Source organism: Pseudopipra pipra, chromosome 7 (genome assembly GCF_036250125.1).
Source record: "Pseudopipra pipra isolate bDixPip1 chromosome 7, bDixPip1.hap1, whole genome shotgun sequence".
Taxonomy (NCBI): domain Eukaryota; kingdom Metazoa; phylum Chordata; class Aves; order Passeriformes; family Pipridae; genus Pseudopipra; species Pseudopipra pipra.
The window spans coordinates 14,827,343-14,848,686 of record NC_087555.1 but is presented as its reverse complement, the minus strand read 5'-3'; the positions used below and the strand labels follow the sequence as shown (position 1 = coordinate 14,848,686).

Genomic DNA, 21,344 nt, shown 5'->3' with positions numbered 1-21,344 from the left:
TTCAAGGTCTCAGGTTATTCACTTACAAGCTTAGTCAAACTTGATTGTAATCTGAAAAGAATTTCAAGTGGCAAAGCGATATATTGCCATATTTTTTATTCTTTGCTAGATGTGCATTTTGCACAGTCTGATTAAGGATTTTCAGCCTTTGCAGGGTACAACTTCAGAGCAGATATACTGGACGAGCTAGGGAAGATTCCCTCTCCCATTATGTGACAAGAACTTGTGTGCAACCTCAGATAATGCTCTATAGATGGCTGCATTCACTTAGAGAAAAACTCCTTTCCAGCAGTCCTTAAGGCCCACATATGGACTACAGACCCAGATGTTCCATTCCAAATGAATGAAAAATGTAATAACTTTCACAATAACTTTCCCCCCCAGCTTTTATGAAAAAAAAAACAACCAAACACTATCTGTTTACTAACAAAATACAAACGTGTACTCAAAAGCATTTGCATTATTTGCAAGGTTCCTCTTAGAGTCTAACCAGGCACCCTGAAAGTCTCTATGTTGCGCTTCAGTCAACTGCAGATGTTGCTGCAAGTAATCTCTTTATGGGAGCAGATTTCTATTAATCTCTTCCTTATACAGAGGTTTAAAAGACCAGATTCAGCCACAATCACACAGAGACAATACTGTTCATCAGGCTCTGACCTCAACACCAGCTATGTTCATTCACTCATCAGCTTTCCTAATGTACATTTTACTGTAATTCCATAATTCTTTTCAGGAAATACTTAGACATACTTCATTAGTCAATTTGATGGAAGGAAAGAAGTTTAGGACAACCACAATCTCAACAAAGTCCATGGAGTCTTGAACGTTAACATCCTTGTTTTTCACAGTAGAAATCACGCCCAGAGTTTCAGGATTTTGCTTGGCCTCACATTAATATTGACTGCATAGAGAAACAATCTTACCCAGAATATTAGTAATTTATAGAGCACTACAAGGCACTAGGAATGAAGGAGAAACAACAGTGCTCATTGATAGCACTGTACACCTCCAAAACAATACACCAAAAAGCTGATGTACCAGAATCAATCTGGTTAGTTACGTGTAACTGGAAATGGCAAACTTCCAGATAAGTTCTCCATTCTTCCATTTTGAAGGACCTTGCTTGTCACTAGCTCAGGGCTCCTTGATTTCTGCAGGCTATAGCTAAGTGGCCTTGGACACTCTGATGGTCTGCTGTTATTATTGATCACTGTAAATTAGCAGCTTTCTCCTTTCGACCAGTCAGTATTTGGGTAAGTAGTTGGGCAAGACCGAAGGAGACAATTGGTTTTATGAAGCTACTCATGAAGAAGGGGCAATATTGGTCAAGTCTTCTCCTCAGCTGCCTCTTCTATCTAACACTCAAGTCTTTGTCACAATAGATATATGGAAGCTTGTTCTTAATATTCTCCTAATGAGAATATTCATTTGCAATTTAGCACTAAATCAGATTTTATCACTGTTCAGCACTGTTTTTCTGTCTTGTCTGACACCTCTGAGAAAAAAACATGTTGATTGGGATGATGGGATGAAAAACAAGGCTGGCACTGGGTTCCAGGATATCATTCCCAGCCGTCAGTATAAGGTCATGTACAGCAAGACCAGTCTCAGCAGTGAAATGTTATGCTGAAATATTCCAGGTACTTACTCAGAAACAACATAGACTGTGGACAACATATTCCCAAATGTCATTCACTTAACCTGGATCAAAGCTATAAATTCTGTTCAACAATTATCACAAAACATTTCACTTAGATAACTGTAACTCCAGAAAATTTTCAGGTATGGCTTATGAACTAAGATGCTTGATGCAGGTTTGGCTTTATTAACTGTCTACTGGCAAATGAAGAGTCCCTTTTTGCCTTGTTTGGGCATAATACATGCAGTGATTGCTCAAATCTTTAGATCCACTGGGTCATTTAAATAATTGCCTACAGCATAGTCCAAAGAAGCCTGCAATACTAAATTTTGTTCCATACATTGGGGAACAAATAGCATTTCTAATAGCAAAGTACAACTTTCACGTTTCTAAAGAAATGTGGTGGCACACGCTACTTTGAATTGTTGATTTTGGCATTTAAAGCAGATGTCAGTATCAGTTACAATTAAATGTGCAAGAATGCACATTTATAAACCAAATCTCTAAAGATAAGCTGAGCAGCACAAAGCCTTATTGTACAGGCTATAGGATTTACTCTCATACTCTAACCACCTACATCTCCTGAGAGAGCAAAACAAGGCCATCTAAACAAACATTAAGACATAAAATATATGAAAACAAGACAACTATGTATTTTTACGGGTTAAATGAAATTAAAAAATGGAAGTAGGTGAGATCTTAGGGAGTAACCTATAAAAACATTTCACCTTAATATATCATACCTTCTGCTGCTAATTCTTTCCATCTTTCTTTGTTTGCTTGAATGATCTTCATCAAGTTGTCCTTAAAGCTCCTTAGGTCTACAGTTGCTAGAGAATTTTCTGCGTGAGTCCCTCCATCACCTGTGCTTTTAAAACCAGGTCGTCTTTGTGCTTCAGCATTGCTTACTACTCCCAAACTATTTTGACTGCACAAGGGAAAAAAACCCAAATTATGAACACAGTCAGGCAATTTTAATAATATACAAACAGATAATCTGAATCAAGTTGCTTAGGAACTAACTTGAAATAATAGTTTTCACTAAAGAGTGCCTAAGACACAAGATGTCTTACCAACATTTACAAATAGTTTTCCATTAAGCAGGAAATAGTTTCAGTGAGAACTTTCCAAGAAGAGTTAACTGTAATTTCTATGTGCTCCAGAGATGCTGAATGGGATAGAATGGAAAGAATAGACTATAATCCTAACGTTTTCCAGGCACCACTGCACCACTCATGGCATCCACTCAGTAGTGTTTGTGCAACTGTCCTGACTCAAACTTTTCTGTATCACGCTATAGGCTCTCCATTCTCTTCGTAAGTGTGGCTCTTGATTCCATACTAATTAAAAGTCCCTTTAACCTCCACTTCACACAAGGAAGTTTTGCTGGATGATGTCTTTGTTGATCTACGACTCAGTCATGAACATCAACCAAAAGTGAAGCACAGAGCTGCTAATCATTTGCAGCTGCTAATGCCTCATTTGTGAAGAAGTGAGTATGTAAGGAAATTTATTATCAGTAATACCTTTGTTTAACACTGCTTCCCAAAACACTAAAAACACTGTCATAGATACCTACTTCAAGTAATTTCTACTTACTTCTAGTAGTCAAAATAAAGAGGTAGGTTCACCATTTTGTTACTAAAAGTTAACTAATGCCCAGCGAATGAAAAATTGCCCAGCAGATTCATCATATTAATAACCTCAGTGAAAGCTCAAGTTACAGTTTTTAAGTGAAAAAAATGTGGTAACAGAGCAAGTATGTGTAAGGGCAGTATCTGACTATCCAACAACGCTTTCAGCACAGAGTCACTCAGATTACACTGTCTGTCATAGCTAGTTTGTTTTATACACAACTTCTACCATGATGAAAAATCAAGAGCTTGATGTGCAACACCCCCCCTTCCCATCTCACTTATTTAGTTCTTTCAAGTGGAATATAAGTGCCACCAGTTCTGTCCCAAGTGTATACATGAAATAATACTAACATGGAGAGGTGAAGTGGGCAAGTGACTTGCCACATAATAAAGAACAGAAAAAACCTGAAACCACTTTCATCATCACCTCCACTTCCGATTGTCTCTCCCAAACACAAGAATGACTTTTGGTACTGTCAATTAAAATAATACTGAAAATGGTTTAAGACAAGAGACCCAGGAATTTCAATAATCTACTGCAAAGATTATATTAAAGAGGTAGAAAATCGATTTCTTATTTTATATGTGTTTATTCTGATCGCTATTGTGATTCTGCCTTTTTATGCACACAATCATTCAGTCAATGGAGTAATAGCACATTGCAAATACAATGTAGCACCACAGGGTGGCAATACCGTACAGCTATTTATGTTACCTTCCCAACTGTTAAAATAATTGAGATAACTCTGAGAATGACATTATTAAGTGACCTTATGTTAGTTAGTTCAATAACTAAGCAGTGTATTCATACCTGGGGGTCCCAAATGCAGGACTTTCAGATTTTGATGCTTCCTCTATAAGAGGCATAACAATTTTCTCCATTGAGTCCGTAAGAAGAGAAAATGTTGGTTCTACAATGAAATCAATGAAACCTAAAGAAGAAAAAGAGAGAAAATCAGATTTTACATTTCCACAAGTCTCAAATCTAAAAATAAATACTTGCTATCAGGCTGATTTTCTAACTGTAGTCCCAATTCAATATACTAGATACCACTAGTATAATCTTGAACAAAAAAGCACAACTGAAACAAAAACCACCTAAAGCTGTATAGATATAACTAGATATTAATAATTACAGCTTTTCGTTCTTTTTTCTTGTAAATTTTATGCGCTGCAGAACACATCTACCATTTGAAATTAATATTAATTATTGAATAGAAGGGAAGCTACTGTTGAGCCAGAGCACTAGAAGTCACGCTGTCTCTTTTACCATTCGGAGCTTCTTGCCAAGGAGTTAATATTTCAAATTGCTGTTTATTATTCTGTGGAGGTAAAGTGTTATTTCACAGTGTGTAGGAGGGTTCTGTCAAATCAGTGAAGAGAACAAGTAATATCCTTAGGAGACAGCATTTATCCCACAGTTCTGAGATGTCAGCTCTGAACAATGTCTTTTACATTTTAAAGTGCTCATCACGATACGGAATGACACAGTGAGAGAATGAAGCATTATTCTCTCCTGAGCACTTAATAGAAAAAAAAAATGTTAAAACATGAGCTAGCAACAGATTTCCAGATGTCTTCATACTCTAACCATGCAATACAGCACAAAGGTTAGCAACAGTGATTCAGTCTAGAATTCAGCTTCTCTCCTGCAGTAGGTATGATACTCAAGCATGTTGCCTTTAAAATCCCAGGGAAATGGAATGAAGGACATCTTGAGTGACAGAATGCAGTGGTCCTTGTCAGTTCAGGGAGGCTTGACCCTGTGTAGTTTGACCCTGACACACTGACAGCCATAATTGCAGTCCAGAAATCTGATATATGAATTAGCTTTTAGTTGAGACGCATCTACAAACTGGTACCAGGCTTTCAGATTATAGTAGAGACAGACCTGCAAGTTCCTGATAATCAGTTTGAGGACATGATCTACCAGACTCTAAAGTGTGTACAGTAGAAGCTAGGCTCATGTGCAGTACTTTGGTTAATCCCTCTCTTACCCCTCCCTGGCATCACATATAACGAAATTACGTCACGTTCTTTTGAGATCAGGAGATTTCTGCTGTAAGAGTATAAGAATTTGGTGAAGAGATAGGTGCAAAAAATACCTTCTATATAATGGAATTTTGAACAATTAAAATTCAAAAAGAGATAAAAGAGTATATGAAATGTTCGTGTGAATTTAGATGCTCCTAACACACAAGAAAAAGAAAAATACAACTTGTTGTTACCTATTTGGGACTGAGCGACCAAAGTGGACTTGCGGTCACAGAGTGGGGAAAACTGAAGACCTAAAGCAGCTTCCTTGTCTCCCTGCAAACAACAGTGTTTAATATTACAAGCATATATTTGATAGGAGGACAGAGAGACAAAGGAATTTGAATATTCTTATTATTTATTCAGTTACTTTGTTAACTTATATTCCTAAGTAAAAACAAGTCACAGACAAATCTTCCAATTTTCATTAAAAGTAGTAATCTAAATTCTAACTTACTTTTGACAATTTTCATATAAAGGAACTTACTGCAATCAAGTTCTCCTCAATACCAAGGCATCTGCCAGTGAAATGTAACATATATGAAGTCCTTCAATATTCACAGGTTAGTTCTGCTATCTCAGGTGTAATGGACCTGGACATACTTCAACATGTTTGTAATAGTATGCCAAATGCTAAATGTTTCCTTCTATTACACTGGTTCATCCAACATGTAAAATTCCTTCAATGGATTTACTCAGGTCAAGGGTATGAACTGACTTGAACTTAGTACCAGACATGTCTCTCTGCTGCGGAAGCCATAAAAAAAGTATAAGTTCAGTTTCACTACAAAGATGATTTGCACAACCTAGTTCTGAAAACATTTCAACATTTAACTCATTAGAAGAGTATTTTTTGTTGCAACAGTCAACAGGAGGGTGTGTCTCCATTTTCAGCACAGTAGATCAACCGTTTTACAAAAGCTCATAAAAAAAAGTGGCACAAATAAAGCCCTGAAGAGACATCTTCCAAAGGAGGTTGTAATTTGTGTTTCTGGACAAACCTGGTCTCCAGAAACACTGCCATTATAGATATAGGAAAACTTGGACTTTCAAGTAAAATGAACTTACATGTTACATTTGTTAGGGAGAGTGTTGTTTCATGATCATTCAGTGGGGAGCAGTATATGAACAGGCCATTTTCCTAAAGATCTCATCAGAAACTGATGGATGAAGGGGGCAGTATTGACCTTCCTTTGTCTTTTTATCATGTATCATTGAACAATATTTGAGGAAGGTTTAGAACCATATTACCAATAAAACCAATTCAGCCACAGGAACAGATGTAGCTTGCAGATTGCATTTCACGTGAAAGTGGAGAGTTTTATTACTATGGCTATTAAATTTTACACACAAGTGTTAATAATTTGATATCAGGGTATGGAAGAACACATGAACCCTTGCTACTAGGAGAAGTGCTAGCAGCATGGCTATGTAAATACAGGAACCAGATTGTAATATAATACAAACTGGGGTAGGTCTTACAATTTCAGTCATTGTTGGATACAGAATTTCTAAAGTAATATTAATTTTGTAATCTTTCCTTCACTAGGTATTAAAAAAGAGAAATTTTCACACTAGTAATGAATGAGTTTGAATTTTTTTTGTTTTCAAGTAGCTCTTTACCCCAATTATGACTTACTTTGCGATTAACACAATAGTAATTAATACTTAAATGTCATGTAAGTCCAAGCCTATTGTAAATTGTAATAATGAACACAGAACTAATACTTAAATTAATTGTTAAAATTTAATGAGATTTAAAATTAAGATACAGATCAAAAAAGTAAAAATAATTTTTTGTCTAGGTAGGTGTTGAACTCACTTTTAACTCTCTTTTAGTGTTTTTGGATCTAATCAGACTGAGAGAAGAATGCTACAGAAGCTGTGATTTTTTTTTTACTTGAACTATATATTTCTTTACTTTTAAGGGTCTGAGATGGGTGGCTGTATTTCTATTTTAAACAAGTAACTCAGATTTTCCTTGGCATTATAACACACTTTCTGTAGTTGTTGCTTAAACTTGAAGTGTGGTTCAGCTTTTTTCCTGTAAGTTAACAATGGCACATATTTTAACCATTAGCTGTATTTAACAAAGTTTTTATCAATGTGAATGTTCATTTTTTGCTGATGATCACTGTTTTAAAAGCTGTCTATGAAAGCATTGGATTTGTATCAGCTGTTTCAGACTCTGCTGTTTTTCCTGTAAGGCAGTAGAAGTAGTTGAATACTAGCTTTAAAGAAAAGAAGAGAAGGAATCAGTGGGTTTTATATACATTTGGACTACTTTACCTTGGCTGACATACATTTGGAAATTCCAGAGATTTCTGTCACAGAGGGTCAGATCAACAGACCAGAGGCTGCACAACAAGCCAGTGCATCTAGGAACGTGCACCTACTGCTTCTGCACTGCTCAGTGCATTTATATAGGTACAGTTGCTTCATGACACTTTAAAAGTGTTGAACCTACTCCTCACACACTGTTCTTAGCAGTACATATAAAGAGTGATTCAGTTTCTTGTATGCTCCTCTGCAGCCTAGAAGACTTTCATATTTTACTGCTGAGTTGCAGACATACATACATGGTTGCATGTCCTATTGTTAAATGCCTTCTCAAGTCTTTTAGCAGCTTATTTGGGAACCAGTTAGTTCTAATGAGTGGATAAAAGATTAACTAAAACATTAGCTGATCCTATGCATTCAATGACCAGTGTGGTACTGTTTACTGCTAATGCTACCTCCACTTGACTGCACACATTGCCTCACTGCCCCATGGGCTCTGTCTAGTCTGTCTCTCTATGTCTAAAATGTTTTTACAGTTGGTCATTTTATGATCTTTTTTTCTGGGGTAATCTGCTCCTCCTTTTTGCTCTCAAGTTCAAAATCCTCACAATTTCCATTTGCAAAAGCAAACACAAACTCATGACTCTACTCATTATTTCCACAAAACTCAGTCCATTCATTATTTAGATTAAGGCACCAGCTCTCCAGTCTGCTTCCCCAGTGCAAAGCCCAGAGTCAAGGATGCCCTGATGCTCCCTATTGAGAACTTGTGTAAAGAATCTCCATGAACTGAGCAAGAACCTTATAGGGCAAATGGGCCTAATAAACTCATGGTTTAACACACTGTCTTTTTATTCTCTGATTCTTTTTTCCAGTGTGACCTATCTGATTTGAAAATGTCATCATATAGCACAATTAAGACAATCAAGCTGAGCAAGATACACACTGTTCCCTTATCTGTATTAATCATTTTTAAAACCTGTGCATAACTACAGAAACTGTATAATACCTAAACTGGATTTTGATTATCAATTATACTTCAGTAACTGTTATGTTGACAATGTGTGTGGTCACAAATATTGGTTACAGGGAGATATGTTTGTTTTCACCTGCTGAGGGGAGTTAAAAAATGACAGCAGTGACACCAACATCTACTGGGTTTTCCCTTTGAATCCAGTACCTCACAGAAATGAAAAGACTGTCACAAAGGTGTGTCTCCATTTTTGGTTTAGGATGTATGGCCACAGTGTTAACAGGATGGTACTGTCTAACCTCTGGTTTTAGACCAGGCTATTATGAAAGCAACACCTTCACATCTATGTGGCATATGGATGGCAAATACCAGGAAGGAAAAAAATACTATCAAGGAAAAGAAATGTGAAATGGAGACAACTTTTTGCCTTCTCTGAACATGAATTCTTCCTATTTTCCCTTATCCTACCCTGCTAGTGCTTTTTTTTAACACAAAGCATATATAAATCTCTGTTAGAGAATGCAAACAGCTTGACAAGTTATATTATACTTGAAAGAAAAAAAACCCACTACAACACTCAAAATTCTGATATCAGCTGAAATAGATATAAAGCTATAACCATTTCATCTTATTCACACACACAAAAGTTGAATTAATGTCAGTGGTATGTATGAAAAGTAAAGAATATATGCTACTGACTATGCTTGTCAATCACAACCAACAGCAACCTCACTGGTAGACTTATGGAAACATTTAGTTGCATAACCATTGCTTCTTGAACTAGATTTATTAAAGGATTTTAAAAATGGCACCTGTCGAAAAAATTCTTCCATCAGGGCCATGGTCCACCGGTAGTGCAGTTCCCAGGATTTTGCTGGATGGCTTATGTCTGCTGCGTGTAGAATCAAAGACATGGCTTTGGCTTTGTCTACCCTGTCAATTCAAGGACATGCTCCAATTATCTCAAAACAAAAGCAACTATTTAAATTCTTTTCTTGTATAATGAGCTCATTGAAAGACTACAGATAATGAAGAGAATGGAAAATAACCTACCCCTGTGTCTGCTGTAGAGTGTGTCGCATCGTTTTAATTTGTTGAAAGTGACCTGACATATCTGTAGACAAGACCATCTCAATGACCAAGCTACGCAACTCCCTAAGAATAATTAAAAGCAAAATGACTGATTAAAATTCATTTATTCTACATATGGTACATTTGTTTAAGCGGCACTTGTTAATTTATAACTTTCAAAACAACATCATGGGGTTTATTACGTTTTAAAAAGCATTTAAATAAATTATTAACAACTTGAACATTGTATCCTAAAGGGATTCTGTGAAAGCAATGTACCTCAGAAAATGTACTCTTCAATCATTATTTCAGAGTCACACTGTTTTGTAACTCCTATTTGCTAGAGCATAAACTAATATTACATGCAGTTCTCTCACCCATTATAAGTCTTTCCTTATTTTGTCCAGCAGTAGAGTACTCAAAAAACCACTTGGTCTCTGGCTTACCACCACACAAGAGGATACATTTGTGTCTTTTATTACTGCCCTCATATTAATGAAGAGTGTGTGTCACACTAAACCTAGGAAGAAGGCTGTGGAAACACTCAGAAGAGCAAGAGGTATTATATCTGAAACATTATCAATATTATATCACTATAAGATCATTATGACAAACTACCTTCCCTCTCAAAAATACTGTAATGCCTATTTAATGGTTCAGAACAAGTTCAGGATTTATAATTTATCTCTATCTTGGTATTATGGTCAGAGTTGGCTTGTCCATCAGCTTTCTATTAAATGACCATGAAACCAGTAAACTATGAATCATGAATAATGTAAGAAAGTGTATTAATTCTGATTGCATATTAAATTAAATTGAATTAATTTTGTCAATAATAATTACTGACTTTGAAAATTCAGTTTCCTTGATGTAGAAGGATTATATATAGACCATGCAGGAGTCCACTGGGTCTATATTTGCATACTTTTTAATGGCCTAGAAGGACTTACGTGCAAGTATTGCTTGTACATATGTGGGGAACAATTCACCACATTAAAACTTTGATTATGTAGCATATACCTTCATGAATACACCCCCAAACTTAAGGATGTCCAAGTATCAATTACAACAGTAGAATCCCATTTTAGTAATTTTCACTGACCTTTTATATTGTATTCATATCTTTGATATACTTAACATGCAGTTTTTTCAAAGGACTATGTTCTAAGGAGGTAATTTGCAGTTTTCTTTAGGGCTGTTACAATACTTTGTTATAAAGACTATCAAGACTGCTTTCAAGTCAAATTAATTACATATTTAAGCAGATATTCCTCATTATGTATTTATTCCTGATTTGCTTTGATGTAACTGGATAAAGACTCAATCCTCTCGCTGCTATTCAACAATATGCAGCCATAGCAACTTGTGTTTAGAAAATGCCCTACCTTATCTGACCTCATAATAATTTTGCATCCCAGCTGCTCCTCCTCTACATTGCTTTGAAACTGTACCTTTCAAGCACAGTCAAACCCATTAAAAAAAAACCCACAAAACAACAACAAAAAAAAAACAACAACAAAAAAACAAACATAAAACCAAAACCAAACCAAAAAAAATCAAAACAAACAAAAACCTGCTAACACTACATGAAAACTGATGGCTTTGCAGTATTAAACCCTGTTGTTTGTAAGATTGAAATAATTAACACTTCTCCTTTCTATGGAAGATTTTCCTAGGAACTTTAAATTTCTGAACTTTTAAACAGTGATCAGAAATAAGTTCACACTACTCACAAAACACCTCATTCCTACTACACAAGACACACAGAGAAGTAAAACACTGTTTTCAGTTTACTCATATTGTCATGGCAGTGGAAAAACTCTAATTCTTACCTCCATCACCTGAATAAGGATCAAACAATGTAGTACTGCCCTCTCACGCACTTGTGAAGATTTTAGGCCACTAAAAAGCTGCTTAACAGCAAAGGAGAGACTGTCCACCTGCAGTTGTTTCCTGCCTGCACCCACATCCATCATAATTAGAGAGAGAGAGAAAATTGAGACCTGACTGGAAAATGTTAAATAAAATTCTACTAGAGCTAAAAATGCTTTGTCTACTAGCATTGCACAGCAGATTACTCTTGGACTGATACCATTACCAAATTGCTTCCCAGGGAAAAAAAGACTGTCTCAACTTCCGTATCGAAGGAGACCTGAGCTGGTCTTATAGGTAACTCATGGACAGAAATCTCTCCCCATGATCATCAGGCAGTCAAGAGCTACAAGCATCAGGGTAATATAGTCAGCATTGCTCCTGCTATCTTGGCAAAAAGATATGCAGATATTGTCTTACTATGAAGGGAAGTGGTAATAGTATTCACGTATAGCACAGAATGTTTTTTTGGGCCCCAAATCCGAAGATTACTGGTTTTGAGTATACCATCTCTGCTTTACTTAAGCAATTGTCATGTCCTGTGCTGTCACGCTATCTTAACCTTCCTATACCCATAAGTCCTATGGATAGGATACTGTAAAAAGACATAGATACAAGACTATGTGAAAAAATTACATGAACAATGCTGTAATGAAGAAACTAGGAGTGGCTCATGAATTTCTTGGAAAAGTAGTTAACCTATAAACAGAAACCAGCTTTACCTGGACAAATGTCTGTGATGAAGACATTTAGTCAGTTGGAAATTAATAAAAGAAATACAGAAACAGACTAAGATGAGCAAAAGCAAGTTGGGAACTGAAGAATGAACTGAAGGTTCATCTTCAAGTTACAGGAATCCTCACACAGAAGAATCCCAAGGGAATTTGTGAAAGAAATGTTATTCTTTGTGCATTACATATAATATATATTGTTTTATTAGTCTTTTTTGTATCATTGTATGCCTTCTGACTGGAATGGTTTGAGACATTAATACTGCCTCACCACCTATAACTGTTGACATTAATGCACGTGGTGCTAGGACACTAGAAGTCTGGTAAATCAAAGGAGAAAGGGAGACAAACAGGTATCCCTCTTTAGTTTTTTAGGGGCACTAAGTGAGAGAAACAAGACAATATCAATGATTAGGACATATTTTCAGAGCTGAGAAAAGACTGAGAAATTACTATGAATGTCACATGCATTATCCACGAAGGACATCATCCTCAGAACGCTGGCAGTGTTTCCCTGCTCAGACCCAAAGCCTGTGTTTTAAACTTAATTAAAGTTGTCAGTTTATTAGTACATTTATCTTCTTAAAGTTAACATGCAGAAGAGAAATGTAATACTATAAAGTCATTCTCTGTCATTTTGCTTCATCTTGCTGAAATAATTAGCAGAACCTCCATTTAAATAGTCAGCAGTGTTAAATTTTTTAAAAATTAAATCCCTGCACCTAAGAAAATAGATATGACAGTAGAAGAGAAATTAATCAGTGCCAGGAAGTACATTAAAAAGTTGAACAAATTATCATTTCAATTTACTGCCAACTTGATGCAGTGCAAACTTCAAAACTGTTAGTTTAACAGCATGAATTTCAGTATAGATCCAAAAAGCTCACTACAGTAGTAATTACAAAATTGAAGAGCTTCTGTTAAGTGGCTAACAGATCCATCACTGCACCAATGAACAACTGCATCTCATGACAGGGTTACAGGAATTTCTGGGTATTAGAAATGAATACCAGGAAACTATAATTTCCATGACTGCTGCTCTAAATTGAAGTCTCAGACGTGAACAGGTTGTGCAGGTTGGCACAGACTGGCATTTTGGAATTTACTATTTGCTTGAAAGTACAGACTGTAATTGCTTAGCCAAGTGACAAAACACAGAACTGAGCGTTCTGGTTTAGTTGCTTGAGCTTATTAGTCAATTAATAGGTCTCTTCTAAGTTGTACTGAATAGGCCCAAAAAGAGATGATAAATTCTAGTTTCTCTGGTTGCCATATCTCACCAACTTCAAACTGTCTGCATATAATAGGATCTGTGTGGCCACTTTATAAAAAGAAAATTTGCAAAATTAAAATAAGATCCTCTAGAAAAACACAATTGGGTTACAGTGGGAGAAGACTGTGGGAGAAAAGCAAGTGTAAACAGAGCCAGTGTGCGATCAAGCAACATCCAGAAGAACGTGGTAGTTTATCACAGGTTAAAAAACCACAGAGAAATGAAATGCAACAAAAGTTAGACAAAATGGTCCATAACTGAACTGGGAAAACAACTATGGGAAACCCAGACCAAACAATCTACGCAGAGAAGAGTGTGCTTCACAAAGTGGAGAGAGCCTATCACATTTCCCCTTTATTCTGTTTGCAGTCCACCTGAGCAGTATGTATAAACATCACACACCTGGAAACCGCAGGCTCCTCTTTCCATTGGCAACTATTTTGTTTCCAACCTATTACTCTTTTTCTCAGTGATATAACAAATGGGAATGACTGGGATAAACTCTACTAGCTGGCAGCCAGATTTCTGTCAGCTGGAGTCAGTGTATGTTGCTTCACGGATTCCCAAACTATAATAATTTATGGTGGCCTCCAGTGACAAAGAAGTCAGGACTAGGGATGCACATAAGTGTTTCTAAGCCATTCTTGGCACAATCTTGAACTGAAGTTCAACTGGAGAAGACCTGCTCCTTTCTACCTGAAGGAGTCGTGCCCTGTCTGGTAGGACACAATATGAAACAACACCACTTCAAAAAAAACACTCAAGGCAACAAGTCTGAAGATTCGAAAATAATTTTCTCTCTAAAATGATGGTTTTAAAAGACAGAATACCAGCCTCTGATGGCTGTCTACTAGCACAATGACTTTCTCAATTGTTAGGACAGGCAAAAATATGGTCACATAGACCTATTAGCCCCAAAATTATCAGGCCCAAAATAGTTTTAGAAGAACAAGGCTGGCTCATGTCGGCAATGAAAATCTAGGTGTATAGACAGTTATTGCTGAAGTTTACAATTTACTTCTGGAATATTTCTCCAGAACTAAATTTACAGCACAAAATTTCTGATAACTAAATCCAACTGAGTATCCTCTGAGAATAATTTTTTTAAAAGAATGAAAACCTGTATGCTTCCTCTCTCACTTTGTATTAAATAAAAAATTAACAATACTTTTAATATTGTGTTTTAGAAACAGGTACAGAAAAAGAATAAATTGAAAACCAAAAGGGCCAGCATAAATGCTTTACTTAGGGGTGTTCTCATCACATAGATAAGTAAAATCATGTAAATCTACCCTGTAAAACAGTCCTTCATCTGTAAATATACAACACACCAAATTTGATCTGACATTCCCTCAAAAATGTATGGCTTCATGAAAATATAAATTAAACAGAGTATAGCTTTGTTACTCATGGTAGCATCATTCACAGCGCAAGACTTCCTGGAAGCAGAATATCTCTCTGGCTTTACAGTCCACCTGTTTGAAAGGGTTTTTTTAGGATCCCTGAATAATAGCTATGTTTACAGAAACACAGAGAAGACTTATATTTTGAATGTTATATGTATCAAACAATGATATACAAAGATAACACGTCCTTTTGAATAATGGGAAAGTCTTAGTCTAACACTTGTTCATTTTAGCCTTACATGTCTTAGTATTTGTGATATATCAATTATGATCCTTACTCTTTCAGCTGGGCAAACTTCTGGGCCTTTACCTTATTATTTCTGGACTCCCCACATAATAAATTTTTTACTGCTTAACCAAGATGTGACTACGGTGAAATCCCAGGGGCAATAGTGCTCAAGCTGGCAGTAGTGTGACTCGGCACTGTGGTTTTAACCCACTGTTAGACAAAGGTAACCCAGCTCCAGAGCAGCATTGTGGTTTTCCTGAAGATCTATCTCACCTGAGACACTGTCCACACAGTCCAGCACTGTATCTCATAAATGCACAATCTCACTTGGAAAATTTGATTTTGTTTGGAGTCTCCCAAGCAATATTTCTTAGTACTGCAGCAGCCTTCCCTAGGCTCTAAATATCCATTACTCTTTTCAGTGACAATGTTGTTTCCTGTAATTTGAACTCTTAAAATAGACTCCACGGGGAAGGCTTGGTGGTTTTTATTATTTATAAATACTGGAATTATGTTTGAATGTCACTGCAAGTCTTACCTCCAGTCATCTTTGTTTAAATTACCCAGGATGTTCATCTCTTCTTCTTGCATGAGTCTATAAGCAGCACTTACATGATGATTTTCAAGAACAGAACGATCATTGTACAATATAGCAACATCTGACCTAGTGTTGAAAAAAAAAAGGTAGATTTGGTAATAGTGTCCTAATAATGGCACTGTAAAAGGTAGGCCTATGTATTCTCTATGAGAATTATTGACTATATATGTATATATATATATACACATATATATCAAACTATGTTTATTTGTTCCTATTGTATCGAATACTGATAAATTTTCCATCTTAGATGCATAAAAAATTATACCATTGTATATACTACTTGTGGGAAAGTCATAGTTTTAAATGCATGATGTTTTATTTATATGATCTAAGTGTGACAAAAAATTGTGAGATTTTTGAGCTTCTTGACTGTAGATAGGGCCACAGAACAACAGAAATGATCCAGTTAGGTTACCCGAGAGTAAACCTTGGCAATACAACCATTTAAAATACAATGTCTTCGCCAACAGCATGGGTGATAAGAAGTTACTCTTGTTTTGGGAGATGTGCTTTGGCCCATGTTGCTCATTATCAGAGGGAGTTGTAAATAATAAAATATTAAAAAGCTTCAATTTCATATGTTTTAAACAGACACCATCTTTTGTCAGAAACACAGTCAAATCTTGAGCTGAAATTTGATTGCGTTCGAATGCTTCCTAAAGAAAGACCCATACCATAATGATAGCACACTTGACAGTATCCTTTCCCTCTTAATTAAAGACTAACGTACAATTCCAAAATTACATTGAAATTTTCACAAATTTCAATGCAGTGTGGATTTATCACACTTAGTTCCAAACATGATTAATTCTTGGGGAATTTATTTCCCCAAGACCTTACCTGACCTGCTGAGCAACCTCAGGTCTCTCCTCTTTGCTACACTACCATTCTGATAAAACTATTACTGAATATTTCAACTTGGTCAACTGAAAAGTCTGTACCAGAAGAAAGGTGTGATGATTTAGCAGTGCAGCTCCCTCTGAGCTATATTGAACCTCTTGTTCTGTTGAGCAATATTATATATTGTCATATATGGTACTAAGTATCTAAAGAATTAAAATAGGATTGGAAACTTTATTTAGAGGGAATGAACCATAACCTGCTAAAACTCAATATGTTTACATCCATAATCCAACTGAAATTGTGTGAAAATCTGTATTATGCCAATCACATATGTTTAAGAAGCACACTGATGGACATAGCTACTTATGGATAGGTTTAAGAGGTGCTAAGATTTGCTATGATTATGGCAGCAATTCCATCAACTTTTCTCAGAAGCTTGGAATTACAGCCCTGGGATGCCACATCAGGGCCAACTTACAGTAAGAGAGAAGAATGAGCTACATTACAAAACAAATACCTGTTTGCAAGTAAAATTCAAAGGCTAACAGCTTAATTAATTTTCCACTCTTGCAGTACTGCAGAGGAAAATATTAAGGACAAAAATAGAAAAGTAATATAAACTTGGAACTACATACTGGTTTATTTTTAGCCAGATTGTGCTGAGAGAGAAAAGAATTGCGTCCTCATTTCAGCTGCAAATCTAGAATTTGTTCATTACTGAAAGGCACATCTTGGAGAACAAGTATATTACAGATTTAATTTAAATGTTACCTTTGGGCACTTTATCCATATCAGTGAGTGTGAGGATGCTGCCACTCAAAGTATTTATTTTTCTAGCACTGAGCTGTTTTATTAGAATATGCCAGTGTGATGCTGAATTTATTTTTTTTTAAGACCAGCTAAAGCAAACTCCTCAACTGAGGATACTAAAATCAAAGTATAGCCTAGTGTAAGAGAAAAATAAGATGCTTTGAATTAGGTTAAGTATCAGGTGTACCATTTATCACTTAGTAATATATTGGTCAGGGATTTTCCTTCAGTAAGCTGAAAATATTTTAATGGGAAGAGATATATGCTGTTGTACAGGACCAGCAGCTAGAATGATATGCTGCACCTACATGAGAATACAGCTAGCCTAACTTTCAAACTGGATTCCTCTCTAGATTTCTTTTTCATGCCTACTGCAGGTGCTGTCAAAACATGCTAGGAGAGGGCTCATGGTAGGTATTTCTAAAGCTGTAATTGAAGGTTTCTCCCTCTGCACCAGGACTTCCTAAGTTTAATATACAAAATGAAACAAAATGTAGCACCTGAAGTATGCCTAGGCACATGCTGAAAGAGAGGTAGTATTTTTATGGGGACACAGTAGAAGAAATTTTTGACTCAGAGATATCAGAATTTAAGTGAACAAATAGAGGGGTGAGGGGTTTTCAAGTCCATGTTCTGAATATTTTTGAAATTTCTCTTGACATATCAGCTCCAAAATAGAATGATTTCAAACGTTATGGAGCTATCTCCTTACTTTTCCATACTGTCTGTCCATGTGAATGGTCCCATTAACTGTACAGAGGTCGAGGAAGCAATTCGTAAAATCAAGCATGACCTGGCTACTTCCTGGCTTTACTAGTAAGAGATATGAAACAGCTCAGACCAATGAACAGTGAACTCCAGATATGACTCTTAAGAGATCACTTTGCTTACCTTGTCTGAATATGAAAATTGTTTGTGGTCCCAGTATGTTCATAATCATGGACGGCAGCTGCAAAGATCATTGCTAAAATTTCCAGTTCTGTGAGCCAGTGCTGGTAAGTGAAAAACAAATCCTAGTCACATTTACTGTAACAGCCTAACTCAGATTAAACAGTACAGTACTGAAAATATTTTGCACTACCTTTAACTTAAATAAATTTTCCACTTGTCTTATTCCAGGCAACTATATATCCATAACACTTCAGTATTATACAGTAAAATAAGTCCTTGTACTTGTTATGATTTCTCTGAGACCAAGTTAACATCCATTTGGTCACTAGCAAAGTAAATATTGGCAGCTGAAAATATAAGAAGTTATCAAGAGAATTATATGGTGTACTTTGCAACTGCTATCAGTATCCAATCTGTTACCCCACACATGACACTTGCCAAATTATGCCATATTAATCTAAAAGCTTGATATGAAGTTAAGGTTATAATTTATCTTTTAGTAAACTATATATACAGTTCATACAAATTCAACATACAACATCAGCATTAACTATACTTTGCCAGTGTACATGGTACTAAAATTAGGCCCATGGGAGACTTTTCTGTTCTAAATTTTATCATAGTTTGTACTGATTAAAAAAAAAGGGTTCATACAGTTACACAGAACAAAAGGTAGTACAGGTCATGTATACAAAATAATGCAGACCCTGGAGTTCTGTGTCCTTTTATAACTTGCTAACTGAGGCTGTTCTGTATCACTCAGTTTGTAAAATAACCTTTATCTTCTTTCAATTTATGTTTCTTGAATGCTAAATCATCCTTGAGGATAAAATTTACTCCATCTAAAAATGGGGGCAGAAAAATCATATCATAATTAACCCCCACAGTCACAGGACTGATTAAGTCAAATGCCAGAATATTTGAGATGTTTTTGGCATAAAAGTAAGCTTCTATTCTAAAGGATCAAAGAATGATCTCAAGTTTATGCACCCGAATATGCACATACATGTGTATGAGTGGATATGAGATATATAAGCTGCCAGATGTAGTAAAAGTTGCCAACAGTAGCACTTCTTTCGAAGAAGAAGAAAGGGAACCGTCAAGATTCATAAGTAATTTGAGAATAATAAAATAGGCCATTCAGCAACAAAATAAGACTGCCGAAGAACAAGAACTGCCTGTTGGTGAAGCAGTACAGATTTTAAAAGGTCACAACACAGTAAAGAGAATGTACTGTAAGCAGTTCTAAAAATGGAAACGATGACCTTCATAGTATTGTGTGTCAGAAGAAACCAGGCCATGACCAGTCCTGGCTTTCACAATATTTTCAACATACCAAATAGAATAGAAACACAGAAATTATTAGTAACTAAACATAAACTTTTTCTTTTAGATGTCTTTTTAAGGTCAGCTTTTCCAGCAACCAAAATAGTTGCTACACAATGCATTTACAAGTAGAAGAACATTCCTTACAAACAATATCTATGGGCGACACAGAGACTTCATACAGTAGCATATACAGACACAAGCTGTACAGTCAAAATTGAGATCAGTATTCAAATCAGAGAATCAGAGTACTTTAGCTGAAGCATTTCTAAGGAAGTAGGAAAAAGCTCTTAGAGAGACAGTTAACAAGTGTTTTTCTCAAAGGGAGAGGCAAAAACAGGTATCTGGAAGTCTGCAAGACTGTGAAGAGCTGAAACCTGTTCCCTCTCAAAAGATACTATGACATGCAGGTGTAATGCCTAATGTAAAATATCTCTTCTATTGAGAGCTGTTTTCCAGTGTTAAAAATTGCTTATAGGTAAATAGATACATTTCAACTCAGCTCTGTTTGAAACTAATTTGTTTACAACAATGGATTAAAAACTGAGTAAGAAATGGAATCTCAAAATTCACTTATTGAGAGTAAGCTTCTTTACTTTGAGCAATACAGGTACGTGGGAGGAGAAAAGGGATGGTGGGAAGATGATCGATGACTCAAAAGTTCTTTACGAGATGTATTCCCTGGGACTTGGATTCTTAAATCTTTATAAAGATGAAAACTTCATAAATGCAACCTTGAGTTATACATTTCAGTCATATCATCTGGGATTTAATCTCTTGGGAAGGCTAATAAACTCTGTGCCATCTGTGATATCTAACTTTTAAGCACATTGATCTGAGGTGGCTGGATCTTGTTTCTTAAGAGAGACAGCAACTGTTGAAAAATATAATGATAATTTTATTTCTTTAACTGTGACTCTGAATATGTGTTATTCTTCACCGGAATCTTTCTAAGGGCTTGTGGAGAAGCATAAACTCTGACCAGCCAAATTTTTTGGCAGTTGCTGAAATATGGCTGTTTTCCAGCTGCCTATAAAAATACAAAACACATGACCTCAACAACATGAATTGTGAAACGGATTTTCTAAAACCCAGCTTTTTGAAACATTTGCTTCAGTATGTCTTTTGGAAATGAACAAAGAAGACAGCAAATCTTTGCAAGTTTTTGGAGTCAGTATGAGTTCCTGATACAATAAAAGCCAATTAACTTCAAATTGCACATCAACCTGAAAAAAAAAAAAAAAAAAAAAAGACAAACACCACTGGAATTTGATCTAGAATTGCATCAAATTGACTCCAATCCAGGTATTTGCCAGAAATACAGCAGAGTTAAAAGAGGTGCAGAATGGACATGCTCTGAAAATTATCAGCTTGAGAAGCAAATTTCAAATTGTTAATGAGTAGGGTTCTGGAGAGTAAACCAGGCAACAGGGGAAAAAAAAAAAAGTTAAATAGAAAATTTTCATGATACTGATGCATTCTCAAATTGCAAGAGATATTTGGGACAGAAATACTTTGCAAGCTGCAGAATCGCTAGGCCCTCTTTCAAACACCAAGTTCCATAAATGTTCCCTCTGCCTGGCAAGCTACATCTGTTTGAAGGCACTCTTGACTAAGTGTTGTCCTGTTTTATCATAGAATCGTAGTCATAGAATGGTTAGGGTTGGAAAGTTCCAATCCCCCCTGCCATGGGCAGGGAAATGTTGCAATTCAGTATCATAATTTGGC

At 35.9% G+C, this 21,344-nt stretch overlaps 1 protein-coding gene across 1 annotated transcript in view; it reads right to left on the bottom strand.

Moving 5' to 3' along the window:
- Window positions 1–21,344, bottom strand: part of PDE1A (phosphodiesterase 1A) — a 148,101-nt gene that overhangs the window by 13,591 nt on the left and 113,166 nt on the right. Inside the window, 7 exon segments of the mRNA XM_064660678.1 lie at window positions 2,383–2,567; window positions 4,088–4,208; window positions 5,505–5,586; window positions 9,376–9,496; window positions 9,617–9,718; window positions 15,684–15,809; window positions 18,291–18,391. Coding sequence (XP_064516748.1) covers window positions 2,383–2,567; window positions 4,088–4,208; window positions 5,505–5,586; window positions 9,376–9,496; window positions 9,617–9,718; window positions 15,684–15,809; window positions 18,291–18,391 — 838 coding nt within the window.